Source organism: Populus alba, chromosome 16 (genome assembly GCF_005239225.2).
Source record: "Populus alba chromosome 16, ASM523922v2, whole genome shotgun sequence".
Lineage (NCBI taxonomy): Eukaryota > Viridiplantae > Streptophyta > Magnoliopsida > Malpighiales > Salicaceae > Populus > Populus alba.
Window position 1 is genome coordinate 150623 of NC_133299.1, and position 16718 is coordinate 167340.

General features: G+C 32.4%; 2 protein-coding genes across 2 annotated transcripts; both read right to left on the reverse strand.

Annotated features, from left to right (window-relative positions):
* Positions 1-10447: 10447 nt before the first annotated feature.
* Positions 10448-13184, reverse strand: LOC118036620 (E3 ubiquitin-protein ligase RGLG2). The gene is made up of 11 exons (XM_035042375.2): positions 13033-13184; positions 12628-12850; positions 12170-12395; positions 11923-12036; positions 11734-11831; positions 11547-11626; positions 11353-11458; positions 11138-11265; positions 10903-11041; positions 10759-10815; positions 10448-10672 (listed from the first exon to the last, which is right to left on the reverse strand). The coding sequence occupies exons 2-11, from the start codon at positions 12805-12807 to the stop codon at positions 10589-10591; spliced, it is 1212 nt and encodes a 403-aa protein (XP_034898266.1). The 5' UTR covers positions 12808-12850; positions 13033-13184; the 3' UTR covers positions 10448-10588.
* A 1208-nt stretch (positions 13185-14392) lies between these two features.
* LOC118036622 (uncharacterized) lies at positions 14393-15689 on the reverse strand. Its single transcript, XM_035042377.2, has 4 exons — positions 15530-15689; positions 15281-15403; positions 15091-15174; positions 14393-14917 (listed from the first exon to the last, which is right to left on the reverse strand). The coding sequence occupies exons 1-4, from the start codon at positions 15650-15652 to the stop codon at positions 14504-14506; spliced, it is 744 nt and encodes a 247-aa protein (XP_034898268.1). The 5' UTR covers positions 15653-15689; the 3' UTR covers positions 14393-14503.
* Between the last annotated feature and the right edge of the window lie 1029 nt (positions 15690-16718).

Below are 16718 nucleotides of genomic sequence, written 5' to 3' on the forward strand. Positions count from 1 at the left end.
ACTCTTTCTATAGAAGATGTATCATTACAACATCTAGATCGAGAAACCTTTTATTTTTACATCTCTTGCATAAACATCTAATACTCTCTAGTGTCTTAACTAACATTTCTTGGATTAAATAGTGTGTTATTAATAAAATTTTGAACCTCATTACAATAATCCATCCTCCACAACTCTTAGGGGTGAATCTCTATGCATCAATGAACAATTTTCCATTACTTGTATCAAATCTATATAAAATAAAGATGATCATATGTATTAATTAACTACGTTAACTAAATAATTTGTAAAAATATTGATTTAGCTCAAACTTATTTAATCTATTTTAATATTACTCTTAATTCATTATCAAATATCTACATAAATTTAAATTTCTATATATTTACCAAAAATTTCAATTCGACAATAAAACTGATAAAAATATAAAATTAACCCGTTAAGTAAGTCATTATTTATTTCATCACAAAACATCTAAGTTAAAAATTATACATATGTTTCATCAATCTACAAACAAATATAATTTTACAAAATTTAAAACAAACCCTAACATGTACAAATCATAAATCCATATAACAAATTTGTATGAGAAAAAAATATAAAACAAGTAAGCACCCAAATACACACACACACACACACTACAAAAAAATATGCATAAAAAATCAACATTTTAAAATTGAGTTCAAATAAAAAAAATTGATTGATTTGATTACTTAAAGTGGTTCTTAATAAAATTTGAATCAGGACATTAATGTTGACAAACTAAGTGTTATTGGAGGTTGAATTGCGTTGAGATTGTGGGGAAGGGATGGTTGTTTGTTGAAGAAAAAAATACAGAAGAAAAAAAAAAATAAAAGAGGGAGACGAGGGACGATTGCCAGGTCATAAATCAAATGTCACTAACAGCATTACCAATGGAATTATTTTGTCAGTAACTTTGATAGTTATTTTATTGATAAAACTATCATATCACTGTATAATTTGTCTTTTTGAATCCTTAGGAGAATTTTTTTGTTAGTGTTTACTGATAAATATAAAATGTAGAATTCTATATGTAAAAATAATCGCAATATACTGATTGTATTTATCAACCTTCAGTTGCATGCACGAGCACAAATGGTAAAGGATGCCACCAAGAGGAGGCTAGCCATGAAAGCCACCATTACAGTACCCTGACAATAACATCCTATTTATACCACAAAGTTGCATATATATACTTTCCGTAGGCGGCTTGGAAATTTATGAGCAAGTGGGGTGTGATCTCGTCTTCTTTCATTACTTCTTAGCTCCTGTTTGGGGCTGCATCAGTAAATTTTGATTTTTTATTTTATTTTTTTTTACGTTTTAAATTGTTTTAATATGTTAATATTAAACGTGAGTATTTTTTTTTAAATAAAAAAATAATATTGTTTTAATATATTTTTTATAAAAACCACGCACGCAAACATGTAGTTGTTCATCAACGAATAGTGCAGTGTCTATCAGTTCTGCAAGGGCCTTTCTTTGTCCTTTATTAAGCTTAATATATAGATTGACTGATTTCAGTAACCATGAGCTGCCATCACTGACGTAATTTGGCCTGCTTATCAAGACTTGGAAGATTTGTTTGCTTCACTGCGTGCTAGCTTGAACACACACACACACACACAGCTTTCAGTAACCATGAGCGAGCTGCCATCACTGACTATGAGCAGCCTCCTTATGTGAGCCGTCAGAGCGGAGACTAAACCACACAGTACTGGAAATCTGTGAGCCGTCAGAGCCGAGACTTTCTGTGTGCATTTTTTAGTTTATTTTTATTATTCCTTTGCCAATATATATCCATGATGGGTTTGGCAGACCACCCTTAAGTCGATAATGATGGAGTTTGCATGTACGTGGAATGATTTTGGTGTGTTAAACATTCATAGAATATGATGAAAGTGTTAACAAAATCTACACAAAAATTACAATTTTCATGGCTCTGTTGATGAGTTTGGTTAGTTTCGAAAAAATAAGTTCTTTGATGAACATATAACAATGCTTAAGTCAGGATTTTCTTATGTAAAGGGAAAAATTGTACAGGCTGAGAGAAAATAATGTGAGATTTATGGATTGTGTATCTATCCTAGCTCATGTCCTTGTCAGTATTTTGGCTGACTTTTCTTGCTAGAAATTTCTTTCTTGTTGTGTTTATGTCATGTTGATGTTATCGTTGGTTATGGAAATTCATAGTGTGAAAATGACAAATTTAAAATAATATTCAAGAGTTTTTAAAATTTTATTAGATAGATATATAGTACTTTAAGAATTTATTATCTTAAGATTTTTTTTTTTAATTTTGAATAATTCTTCAAAGATTGAGATATCATGCTTAAGCCAAAAATCATCTAATTATCCAACCTTCAACAGTAATTCACATGAATCACGAGTAAATTTTTTTCTAAATTTCTATTTAAAAAAGATGGATTTCTACATCTAAGGTGCTAGCTCTTTATTATATGATTTACATAGTATTTCTATCTAATAGAGAACCTCTAAAAAAATAATATACATAACTTTATATTTATAGGTAATTCTAAAAACCCTAAAAATATTAAAATAACTATTTAACTCATATATTATTTAAAAATAATTTCAAAATTTTAATTATTTTAAAACTAAAATTATAACCCTTCAATTAAATATATTTTAATATTTAATTTTTAAATTATTTTCAATCAAATATATGTTTTCAAACTTTATTGAAGGGTTGTGGGCGCCCAAGGTTTCACCGCCATTAGATAAATTAAGGACATTCCCCATCACCGACGTCAACGCCTTGCTAATTAAAGCAGGACTCCACCATCCCTGCTCCTCTCCCTCTCGTGTAAATCCTTATAATCAAAACCTAGCTGCAGAGTCTTAATTTCCTCACAAATAATATACGAATCCTCTCTCTCCTAGCTAGCTTCAAACTTTTCCGAGCTTAATTATTAATGATCACCTTCGCCTACCCCTCGTTTCAACTTTCACTGGACAGATAAATATATAGATGTTCCAATCACTTGCCCTTGTGTGTTTTTTGATGGTTCATCATACATAATAATCCATAGTTTTGCATGGCTATCTACTACTGATGTAGGCTTTCCTTTTCTTCTTTTTTATGCATGGCTAGTACTGATGTAGGCTTCCTTCAAGACCAACTTGGACAGCATTTCCACTCCGGTTCACCGCCGCTTCAATCCTGCTGGAAAGGCAAGACCACAAAAAACAATATTTTGATGTGTTTATTCATAAAGTTTTGATTGATTTAATATGGTAGTACTATATATTATGGAATCTCTGGTATAGGTGGAAACCAAATAAATGGCTAGCGAGGTGCTTACATGCTGGCCTCTGAGGTATAATTCATTCTTAAACAGAAAAGATGCCCAGCAGGCCTCGCATGCCACCATAACAAAACTATCATAGAGGCAGAACAGCATGCTAACATTAATTCTATATGATTTTTAAGGCTTAGAGCTTGTATTTATAAAGGTTATTGTATTTGTTTTGATATCTGTCATCTTAAACCTTGTGACATGGTAGCAGTACTGTGTGATCGGAAGATGGAACGAGTCTGCATGCAAGAACAGTGTTACCTATCCTTAAGAAGCTCTTAGGAGCTGGTTTGCATGCCTGGATTTATAGGTACCGATGATGTTATCGATCGATCCTCCTTTTATCTGTTAGTGGATGACAAAAGAATTATCGGTAACATCACCGTATATATTTTCTCTGCTGTTGTTGAGAATTCTTATGTTACAGTAATATATATCAATTGCAGAAAAAAAGGTTGTTTACATATTGATGATGATGATAAGTTATAATAATGAAACAAATAGAATAGAATCTATCTATCCATCCTTCTCCAGTGAATTAGGGGGTCAAAGGAATTGAGAGCTGTGAAATATCTACAATGAAATGTCATGTGATTTATATCACAGAATCAATTATCCATGCAAAACATGTAGAAATATTTAAAGCCTTACTGCCATTATTTGCAGCTACTAGCTGCCGATGCTAGGAGTTTGTTCATATTTTCCCTTTTTGTTTAATTTTTGGGTTTCAAAAAAACATATATAAGCAATAGAGATAGTAAATTTAATTTTTTTTTAGAAGTCTTAAGATTCTATTAGATAATTTAGGGTTGTTTAAAGTTTATACAAAGATTAATTAGTATATATATATATATATATATATATATATATATATATATATATATATATATTTTGGTCTTTGAATAATACTTGAAGGTTATATTTTTGCAAACCAAAAGTCATTTAAGTGTCCAGCCTCTAATAGTAATATACCCGAACCGCTAATTAAAAATCTCCTAAATCCTTTTAGGAGAGAGAGATTGTTATGTCTTTGAATGCTAGCTCTTTTCTTTTATGTTTTTTAGGTATTATTTACTGTATAGAAAATAAGAGGCATGACATTCTTAGAAAAACCTAAAAACTCTAAAAATAAAAAAAATATCAATTTTTCCCATTAATAATATCACATATATTATTTCAAAATGATTTTATAAATTTATTTAATCAAGTCCTTACTTGGTTTTTTTCCTAAGTCTATCATTATAATTCTTTGTATAAATTGCATTCTAGTCCTTAATTCATCTCAATTTAATTTCTAACCAACAGTTCTTATATGTGTGACCATTAGTTTCTCTAATAAGTTGGCACATATATAAATTACAATCCTAAATAAAATAGAATTAAATAAATTAATTTATTATCAATTTAATAATTGATCATTGATTTATATTTAAGGATCAAGTACAATATCTAGCAACATCTCATGATCACTAAAAATATTAGGAAAGTGATTTGACATTTTAATGACCAGTTTTTTAATGTAATTATTATCACTTTATCAACAATATTTCGATTTAGACATTATAGTGTGGAATATATCTACTTTATTAAATCATATTTGTTCTTAACACCATAGTCATTGATTTTTTAAATATGATTTGAAACTCTTTTCAAATTTTATTTCACCTTACGCGGGAATTTACAATCAATGCTATTTGAAAACATATAAAATATTTTATTTTATTTGTCTATGGTAATGAATCCTCTTTTGATTATTCAAATACTTTCATATAATTTTAAGCCTTAATAGAGCATTGACTAAGAACATTTATGAGCAATGCTTTAATATAATAAGAATCTCATAATTATAACAACTTTATAATTTTCTTTGCAAAACATTTTTATGTTTTGGACTTTATCTTTATTCTAGATTCATTAATTAAATATTTAATGAATATTAAAGATAAATAAAGTCTTTATTAAAAATTAAATATGTTTATATGTCAATGTCACGTGTAAACAACTGATTGACCATAGAGCGTATACATTAACAACAATAACTGTTGTAGTGGAGATATGCTTGAAATTCTTCTTTCGTGAATCACAAGTATGATCTCACTATTCTAGATATCCCACAAGTGATTTGGTATCATCAATTTGATTGTAATGATTGCATTTGTAACCATTATTGTTTCGTCTAGTTCTTTTATAGGAATGTTGATTATACTGAGCAACTAAGCTGAAACATCACAGTTACTAGCATTCAGATTTTGATTTTTTTTTCTTTATGGTTTTTTATTAGTTTCTTTAAGCTCTCGAGCTTTATTTTTTACCTGGTACAGGATTCTAATAGTTAGCATAATCTAGTTGGTATGGCAAATTTGTCAGATTTGGCTGGTCTTCTAGGTTCCAAATCAGAGAGCTCAAATCTTGAATCATGTCATTCATTCTCTCCTTAATATCAAACTTTGATGTAACACCTAATCTGGGATGCTAGCTATCTCAATATTGTTCTCATCTGTGCTTGTCAATTGAATAAGACTAGTAATGCCATCATCTGAACCATCAAAACTCCCTGATAAAATCACCAATCTTTAGAAGAAGGTTGTTGCTAAGTCTTAGTAGTCCATTGTTTACAAGAATTGGTGTTACTTTTGAACCCTGTAAAGCTTGATCCTAGAGCAAAACCTATAGTAGTTCAAAATAATCCTATATATATTTGACAAGTTTAGTTACCATTTCTGCACTATCTTGTCTTAGATTTTAGTAATATTTTCTTAACCAGGATAAAAATTTATGTATAAGTGTTTCGTGTCTTTCAAAAAATTGAAAAAGTTTGTAAAGTTTAAGGAATTACAACGTGGAACATCTATGCTTAAGGGAGTAAATGAAACTTTTTTATTTATGTATATGCCTAAAATGGTTACCAGCTATGATATGTACAAAGGTTCTCCAATAGCTAAATAGTAGTTTTATGGAAGTTGAGCATTAATCCAACAATGTCTTGTCGTGTCAAGTTTATATATGATGCGGAGCAAAAGAAGATTTGATGCCTAATAAGAAAGAAAAGAAGAAGCTAAGAATAATTGAGGTTGCCGCAACTTTGTAAATTTTTATTCAATTCATTAAAACTCTCAAAAAGTAGGATACAAATACTATAACTTTAACTGAATAAACAATTGGGTTTCTAGTCCACTAAATAAAATACTATAAGTTTTATCCATGGTATTTACAAGATTATTGCGAATATTTTATCTAGCAAACTAAAGAAAGTAAAAGACAGCTTGATTAATGATAATCAAACTGCTTTTATAGCAGACAAATAAATTGTTGATGGTTTTATGATAGCTAATGAAGTGGTTTATGATCTAAAAAGAAGTCGAAGATCAGGTCTTATATTCAAGGTTGATTTCCAGAAAGCTTTTGATTCAGTTCTATGGGATTACATTGATAAGGTGATGACTTACATGGGTTTTGGTGTTAAATGAAGAGGGTGGATTTCCTCTTGCTTTTCTATTAGTCAAGTATCAATCTTAGTCAATGGCTCTCCTTCCCTAGAGTTCAAAGTGGGGCGCAGTATTAGGCAAGGTGATGATCCCCAATCGCCCTTTCTTTTTAATATTGTTGCTGAAGGTTTATTTGTTTTATTTCAACATAAGGCAGCTTCAAACATCTTTCAGGGTATTGATTTTGGCTCTAATAACTTCTTAAGTCACCTACAATATGCAGATGACACTCTTGTCTTTATGCCACCTAGTTTGCATGCCCTATAATAAGTTAAAAGATTCTTAAGGTGGTTTGCCCTATGCTCAGGCTTGCACATTAATTTTTTTAAAAGCTCTTTTATAGGAATCAATGTTGATGACTCTTGCTTGGATGAGTTTGTAAAATTAGTTTACTGCAGGTATGATTCTCTTCCATGTAACTACCTAGGGATGCCTTTGGGGTCTAATCCTAGAAGGATTTCAACATGGAAACCCATGATTGATAAGTTTCGAAATAAACTCACTTTGTGGAAAGGAAAAATATTAAGTATGGTTGGTCGCATTTACCTTATCAAAAGTTTGTTGAACACCCTTTTCTTTATACTTCATATCCATCTTCCTTATGCCAAAAGGTGTGTGCAGATTACTTACTTCTATCCAGCGCAAATTCCTATGGTCGGTCAATAACCATTAGAATGAGAAAAATTTGCAAAGTCCAATGGAATGTGGTTGTTAGAGATAAGGATAAGGGTGGCCTTGAGATTGGGTCATTAATAGCTAAGAATAAAGCAATGCTTTTCAAGTGGATTTGGAGGCTCTCTTTTCTTAGTAATGAGCTATGAAAGAAGATGATATTCAACAAATCCAAGTCGGTGTTTTAAAATGGTCTCCCTATTTTTAGTAAAAGATTGTCTTATATCTGAAGGGACATCACATCCTTTATAACTTCAACAAACTTTGTCTCTTCAGCTTTAGCTAATAACTTCATATTTGTAATGGGAAATGACTCTCTAACTCGCTTCTGGTTTGATGTTTGGTTTAATAGCTCTCCATTGAAAGTCATTTACTCATGACTCTATATTCTCTCCACTAAACCGAATGCCAAAATTGCTAGCATGAGAATTTAAGAGCAAGGGGAATGGAAATGGGAGCTTGCTTGGAGGAGACAATTATTCCTCTTTGAAACTAAGCAAGTCGTCTACCCTGTAACAGCCCGACCCAACATGTTGTATATTGTTCGCTTTGGGCCTTATTACCTTTATGGTTTTGTTCTTGGTGACACGTGCCCACTTCTAAGCCTAACGCTTCAAAACAAGTACGATATGTTAGCAATCAGTATTACTAATAAGGCCAGCTACCAAACCCTCATCCGTCGATGTGGGATTTTACAATCCACCCCTCTTAAGGAGCCCGACGAGCCCGTCGACACAACCGGACAGCCAGTGAGGTTGACTCTGATACCAAATGTAACAACCCAGCCTAACATGTCGTATATTGTCTGCTTTAGGCCTTACCGCCCTCACGGTTTTGTTCTTGGTGAAGCGAGCCCACTTCTGAGCCTAACGCTCCAAAACGCGTACAACATGTTAGCTACTAGCATTACTAATAAAGCCAGCTACTAAACCATCACTCGCCGAAGTGGGATATTACATACCTTCTCTCATCTTTAGAAAGCTTTCGACTAAAAGCAACAACTTCGATAAAAAAAGTTTGGTCCTTATCAGTAAATGGAGGTTATACAGTTACAACTTGTTCTTTACTTATTAACAGAATTGTGAATCCAGGGATTAAAACTTTTAAGGCTTCGATATGGCAAAAATAGGTCCCTCCTAATGTTCAATCTTTTCTTTGGCTAGCTGTTCAGAATGGATTATGCACTAAGAATTTCTTACTTTGCTGTAATATAATCCCAGTTGATCAAGCTTTTTTTATTTTTTTTGTGAAAATAAGATTGAGACTTTAAATCATCTTCTCCTCCATTGTAGATCAATGTGGAAATTATAGATGAAATTCTTGGATTCATGGGGTTTTAGTGGTTGCCTTTCCTACTGTGTGGATGATCTATTACATTAATAACCTAACCTAGTGTTTGGAAAATTCCAGCGTAAGGCTTAGTATATGCTTTTTTATTGTGTTAGCTGGAGTATATGGCTTATGAGGAACAAGGTAATCTTCTATGATGGAATTGCGACGTTCGAATATAGTTTCTCCTTAATTTTTTATCGCCTCTTAAATTGGCTCAAGTCTATAGATAAGTTCTTCATGGCTACTGGCACTGCTTTAATTATGGGGCCTAAAGGTAATATCGATTGGTCTAACACTAAGAATGTGTTTGGTATTGCGGTAGTTTTTGTGGTTGTGGTTTGAAAAAAGTTATTTTATAAAAAATACTTTTAGTTGAGGTTAGTTTGAAAAAATATGTGTTTAGTTAAAACTGTGGTTGAAATTAAGGTTGAAGAAAAAGTAGTTTAATGTGTTTGGATAAAAAAATGCTTTTCAAATTGAGGTTATAAAATAATATATATATATATATATTGATTTTTAATTTAAATATTGTAAATTTAACTATTGTTATTACATCATGAACTAAATAATATTGATATCAAATATTTTTTTATTATTCCATTAAACTATGTGCAATGTCATCACATACGAAATCTATCCAACAAGGACTGTATTTTTCATGGTTTCTTAAGCGCGCAACAACAAAAATTGAATCTTTTGTTACGTCATCAAGCGATCTCCTTCTAATTTTTTGAATAGAACACAATTAAAATAAAAATAAAAACTGAATTTTTTTTAACTGGGCCGGACCCGGCAATAACATAATTGGAATTGCGATCAAATTTCACAAATGCTACGTCATCATGCGATATCCTTTTAATTTATGCAGTGTTATTAAATAATATTAAGTACTAGTTTTTCGAGTAAAACACAATTTAAAAAAAAATCAACAATTTTATTATGTACAAAATTCATTCGACAATAACTACAGTTATCATGATTTATCCTGTGTGCAATAAAATTAAGTAAAATATTATCAGGAATAAAATTGAGATTACAGTAAAAACAAATTTAATTTACCTTAATTAAACTAATTTTTAAAAAAACAAAAAAAAATATTGTTCACATTCACGTGAATAATACGAGTGCAATTAATTAACTATACTAGTTTTTCAATAAAAAAAAAATAAACTTTGCGCACTGGTTTTTCAAAAAAAAAAAAAATGTTCACGTGAACAGTACGCAGTGGAGCCATGCTCCACTGTTGAGGTTTGTTTGCCAGCATGAGAAGCAGCTTCTCAAAACTTGCGGTCCAGCCTTAAATATTAATGGGTCCTACCAGCAAAACACACTTCTTTTTCTTTAACCAAACACTGGGTAGTGTGGCTGCAGGTGAACCTCACCTGCAGCCACACTAGCAAACGGCCACTAAATCAAAACTTTGAGCGTGGCGTATCAATTCCTTCAATCCTGATGATCTTTTTCGGTGATGTATTTGTTGGCTCTCTTTTTCTTTCTTTTTGTGTTTGCTTTTTGTTTTTGTGATTCTCTTTTCTTTTCTTTTCTATTTTTCTTCCTTTTATCTTGTTTTTTAGTGTCTTCTGGTTAGTCCTTTTAATATATCATCTTCTTCCAAAAAAAAAAAAAAAAGCTCAAATAAATTAAACAAAAATATAAGTTAAAACTCAATCCCTTAATAATTTGAATTATCCTCTATCATCTATGACCACAATAGGATGTAAATTTGGTTCGGTGTCCCCGCTACTATAGTTGCTGCTCAGCTTAGTCATACAGCTTTATCCTTGTGGTTATATAGGCTCGACAAATGGGGCATCGCGTCAAGTATTTCCCACAATCATAGCATGTCTGCAAAAGATTTGCGGGAATCAGAACGAGCCATTGTCAGGAAAGAGATGGCAATGTTAGGTCCATGCATGTTGTTTTTAGGTTACCTGATGTCCGCAGCCGAAGGCAAGATCTTTCTTATTGCATAAACACAAGGGACATTGCTGCAAAGCATAACGAAACAATTAAAAACTGGGTAACCAAGAGAAAAACTTCCATGGTATCTCAGAAGACTAGAATATGAGGTCTACCCGCCTGTTGTCTGGAGAATGATCTGCAGACGGGGCATAAGCATTATTGCTGCTATATTTCGGACAGGAATTAACCGAGCTGTTTCCAAGTGGAGGAGGAAGAGCAATATTCCTTACAGGATCAGTACCTCTTTGGAAGCTGCAAGTAGATGATGATGAGAGTGCAGGCTATCATTGTAAGAAAACTTGAACACACTTCAACTACTAAGCTGAATGTTAGTGGATATCGTATTACCCTAAGAGTTGGAGGTCTATTGTGGCTTTATATTGGGATGGTATCTCCATTAAAGCATTCAGAGCAAACTCTGTCTCCTTCTTCGACATTGGAATGTGCTTCGACATGATTTCTGTGAAATTCACAAACTGCATTGAACAAACAACGCATTAGCAATCAATTCGACTTCAAAGAATGGAAGCTTCTGTCAAAGTTCCCCAAGTCAATATTTCAACCTGAAAATTATCGAAAGCCCGACAAGGAATGTTGTCATCGAATTGATGCATCATGTCCCATGGTCCATCACCAACTCCAACCAGCACAATTGACAAGGGATAATTACTGCAAAATTAAGGATTAAAAAGATACAGATTTTGTTAAACACAAACTGCAAAATGTTGAAAAAATACATTTTTCAGAATATTAATACCTTGCTTTTACAATGGCATCAGTAGTATTCTGCTCCTGAGGACTTAACTGTCTATTAGCAGTGTCTACACTTCTTGTAACCTGACATATCATGCAGTGAAGAGCATTAATAAAACGTTTCAGGGAATGATTTAAACTCTTAAGAGGTAATAGTTACATCTGCAGACTTCGAAGTAGAAGGAACTGACCTGTCCATCAGCAATGATCAGAAGAATATGATACTGACCACCACTATTGTCCACAATTTCAATAGCAGTTTCAATGATTGGAGCAAAAGATGTTGGTCCTGTCATGGCTCAACGCAATAAATTTTTCACCAGAAGTAGGTCAAAGGAAAACTTTACGTGATCAATGTAAGAAGAATCGTTTAAACTAACCAGCTAAGTGAACATGGGGGACTAATTCTCTGTAACGACTCCGGACTTCCTCAAAGCCATGGCATACTTGATCATCTGGATAGAAGCTAAAGACTTTTTTATCATGAGTCGTGTCTGCAAACGAATTTAAAGACTTCAATGAAACAACAGTCCATTCTATGCCCCTAAAACAGTACTGGAATAGCGAATTGCTGAATAAATATGCCATGCATCTTGCATTGAGCAAGAAAGGTAATAGATGACTCACCATCACCAAAGCCAAAACAAGGGATGCGGTTATCCTCATCAAAATCTGACAACGTTCTTCCTATTATTGAAATTGCCTGTTCATACGGATTCAGAGAACCCCCTAGGTGATGCAGGCTCTTATGATGGAAAGACCGCGAGCCGGTCCACTCATTGCTTTTGGTGAAATCAATGCCTACAATAAGGTTGGAAGATTCCATACCAGCTTCCACAAGAGCTTTCGTAACCTACATGAGTTGTGCGACCGGGTTTTACTATTTCTTTTTCTAGTTCTAGAGGCAAATAAAAGCAATAGCCAGATGAACTCAATGTTCAAGAATACAGAAGGAAGAACTCTTGTATTCCTCTAATGGTAGCAGGTGTGTGTGGGCGCCACAAAAAAGTGGGGATGAGGAGGCAACAACTCAGATATCTAAATTAATTAGATATTAAGTAGCTGCAAAGGAGAAGCATTTTCACCTGCTCAAGAGAATGGTAATCGTCACCATTTCTTGAATACCTTGACTGCAGCTCGCTCCTTCCATCATCATAAGCAGCATGCCTTGCTGAATATAGAGAAGTGCTTGGATATTTTGATGAAGCCCTACAGCAATAAGAATCGTGATGATGACCCTGATTCCTTGAATGTTTGCATCCCATATTGATTCTGCCAACTTTCTGATCGTACTGGTTTTGGTACAAACTGCTCATCAAACGATTTCAGTTACATATATAATTAAGCTTTCACATCTCTACAACTATTTAGCAGCTCAATAATTTAGATATTCATATATATCCCACTCACTGAGCAACAACCGATACTAAAAAATAGCACAAAACATTCCATGACAAGAGAAAAGTCTTTTTTAAAAAATAAAAAAATACCTAATAACTTGGATTATAAAAATGGCAACTTGGAAGTACTCTATTCTTCATATATCAGTCAGCACCCCGCAAGATGCAGATAATCATTCAAGATCTATGAAGGTTATATAAACTAATGATAAGAATTAGCAGAAGGAAAATAAGAGGTAAAATGTATTTTTTAATAATACAAGAGGAAAACTATATATATAGACAACAAGAATACAACAAGCCAAAGCAAGACCTTTGAAATAGTAAAGGCTAACGTACGATAATTAAATAACCTAAATGAAAAGGCAAGACCTTTGAAATGGTAAAGGTCAACACTGTGTAACCTAAATGAAAAAAGGCAACAAGGAATTAAGAAGAAACTTCTTATTCTGATCATGATGCATACCAACCCCTCAATTATAATGAGGTAAAGTCCTCTTCAAGTTGCTAGCTGAGAACTTACCAGGTAAATTAATTATCAGGGGCCTTAATCGAAAGTTTAATCAGCAGCAAAATTCAAATGGTAACTTCTTCGAAACTAGCAGCAACAACATGAGATTATGAAATCAAGCTTCAAACCCTTCACTTTTATTAATCAAGGCATATACCACAAAAGAACAAAAAAATATATTATACATTAAATTACAAATTGGCTTTATATATATATATACCTGTAAGATTCAACTCGGGGTCGATATGAGGCAGATCTAAGTTATAAGTTAAAAGATTTGACTTGGACTCATTTTAATTTTTAAAAAATTAAAAATAATATTATTTTTATTTTAATTTGTTGAGGGTTGGATTTTCAGTGGTCCACATGTCAATTTAAGTTTTTATTCCACATGTCAACAACCGACTGTTTTTTTTCCTTAACCTAGATTTTTCTAGATTTCAAATCAATTGAGTATCACATCAACATTGATTAGAAAGTTGAGAATAGTATTGAGATTTGACTGGAAGTATATACGATAGTGATACAACAAGGTATTAATGAAACGTTGATTTTAATTGTCGAACACAATCCTTTGATTAGGTCAATGATAATTTCTCTCCTTTTACATTTCTTGGACTATTAATTAATGATAGCTTCACCAGATAAATAGAAGAACGTTGATTGGTTAATAACATTTCCACGTGGGAAACTGTAATTGGACTTTCATGATCTTTCATAATCCTTTGATTAGGTCAATGATAATTTCTCTCCTTTTACATTTCTTGGACTATTAATTAATGATAGCTTCACCAGATAAATAGAAGAACGTTGATTGGTTAATAACATTTCCACGTGGGAAACTGTAATTGGACTTTCATGATCTTTCATAACGAGTGTTTAGATTTCACAGCAGATTTAGTAATTTCGTCAGGGTGTTGTGTCCGTCTGTATATCTACTTATGGAGACTTAAAGTATTTATTTTATTTCAGCAAACCTCATGAAATAACCTTCATGGATGCATAAGATATTTATATATGTCTTAAATATTACTATGAAATGATGATTGTTCATAGTAAAACACCAATGAGCACGGCCACTAGAAAAATCAAAACCACTAAGCATCCAGTAAGATCATTGATCTGGGATCCATAGATGATCTCAGATTGTAGAGCTTGTGTCGCGGAGCTTTGTTCACTCATCATTGAATCATTCTTCATCTCAATTTCATTGGTGCTACGATCAGGAACTGGACTGGTTTGCAGGTTCATAAGATCATCAGGTATAATTGGAGTGTCGATGATGCTCTGATGAGGTTTTGACCCTGAGCCTGAGCCTGCCGCAGGTATCTTGATATTATTATTATTATTAATGTATGAATCACCAGTCCTCTTCATCTCTTCTATAGTAGCTGTCAACTCCATGACTCTCTTCTCTAGAGTAGCATTCTTCTCCTTGAGTCTCTCAATGGCCTCTCCTTGTTTCTTCATCAACAACAAATTAGTTAACAGTACTGAAGACAACCATTTATTACCAGCAAATTATTATTTACCTGATCTTCAGCTATTAATTAGATTTCACATCGTATATTAAATATTCATCAGAAATGATGTGTTAATTTGGATTGATGCAATGAAAGGATCGATCAACGACTCACATAACATGAAGGGCATGAAGCTAAAGCTTTTGGCTTTGCAACTCCATGCCTGATCAACTCTTGATGACCATTCGGCTTTTGCTCCTTCATGGGCCGCAGTAAACATCAGAAATATATAGATAAATGAAATTAAAAACTAATTGGTGAGGTAAAATTTAGCAGGAAATGAAATTAAAAACCTAAATATTACCATGGGCTTCGAGGGAGGAGGGTTAGGGCTAGAGCTAGACGTAGTGGCCGATTTTACAGTCTCCTTTACACGAGTTGCTTCATAAATATGATGAAGAAGCTGTTGATGTTGCTCCTCCATCCTCTGCATGCCATGATCAACAAGCAAAGTTATCATACTAAATGTTCAAGACTCAGATGAACATGTTCAGCAAATCAAGTGGTAAATAAAAAGAAAGAAAAAAAAACACTAACTAAATCCATAATTAACCTGTGTAATATTGCGTAAAAGAGGGTTCCTTAGGGAGTGATCATCATCAGGAGAATAGTGACAACTAGGAAGTCGAGAATAAGCAGAAGCTCCACAGCCTGTTGTGGAGTTGTAGTTCCCCATACGGTAACGTATACGTATGAATTTACCAGTACTACTGCTAGCTAGCTAGTTATTTTATACGAAGAAACCAGGAACTTGTCTTGTGCTCCTGGTAAAATACTCTACCCTATATTATATAGCATTAATTAATGATGCCTCAAGATTTCAACCTGGACAATTAATTAAGAAAGAATAAATTAAGCACCCCTAGCAAGCCATCCATCAGGTCAACCCTTTAAATTCTATATTCTAATTAATGATGATGGTGATTACACATATCCTTCCATTTATTTTCTCACAAGACACATTTATTACAAATGATATAATTTCACATGGTGTATGAAAGTCTATCTTGTTTTCTTCTTCTGCATTCAATGTTATGATTTCTAAGAAAATAGCAATGTTGACTTGACTGACAGCTACTGGTTTCGGAAGTTTCACCTACATTTTCTTTGCCATACATGAAGGGCGGGGTCAGAAATTTTTTTTGTTTTAGGCTATTAAATAAATATATAAATAATTTTTAAGTTTGATTATTAATTTATATACATGAATTTTTAAAATTAATAATAAAATTTTAATTCAAATACACTATTTAAAATATTAAAAAATAAATTTAAAAGTATATTAAATTAAAGCAAAAATAAAAATAAACTCACTATTAAAGTTACATCCTTCGATATTTTGTGGAATATAATTCATTTATAATCAAATCTGAATCGATATTATAACAACCCTTTCAACCAGGATAAAATAACAATCTCATGTCAACTGGAAAACAAAGTAATTAAATTTTTTCCCTCTTTTAATTTCTTCTTCCTTCACTTGATTCTTCCCTATATATTAGTGTTTTATAAGTTGGACTTTGTAAGTTTACAATGTTATTCTCTCACTTCTTATTTTTTTTCTTTGGAATTTTTTTATGTTTTTCCTTTACTTTTTTCTATTTCTCTCTCGCCTTTTCTTTTCTTTCTTCTTTCTATTCTGCTTCTACTCAGTCGGCAACATATAAACAAAAAGAGGGACTGATTAATTTATTTTATTTTTTAATGGCAAATAATTATTTTACTCTTAATGAGTTATTTTG

Bases quoted from the DNA above. Each gene is read 5' to 3' on its own strand.
- LOC118036620 (XM_035042375.2), bottom strand. From the start codon at position 12,807: ATGGGATGCAAACATTCAAGGAATCAGGGTCATCATCACGATTCTTAT. The intron at 11,627-11,733 runs GTCAGTTCCTTC...ATGATATGTCAG, and splicing joins TGATCATTGCTGATGGACAG to GTTACAAGAAGTGTAGACAC. The intron at 11,459-11,546 runs GTATTAATATTC...TTAATTTTGCAG, and splicing joins GATGCCATTGTAAAAGCAAG to TAATTATCCCTTGTCAATTG.
- LOC118036622 (XM_035042377.2), bottom strand. From the start codon at position 15,652: ATGGGGAACTACAACTCCACAACAGGCTGTGGAGCTTCTGCTTATTCT. The intron at 15,175-15,280 runs GTAATATTTAGG...CGGCCCATGAAG, and splicing joins CTCCTCCCTCGAAGCCCATG to GAGCAAAAGCCGAATGGTCA. The intron at 14,918-15,090 runs GTGAGTCGTTGA...TTGTTGATGAAG, and splicing joins CTTCATGCCCTTCATGTTAT to AAACAAGGAGAGGCCATTGA.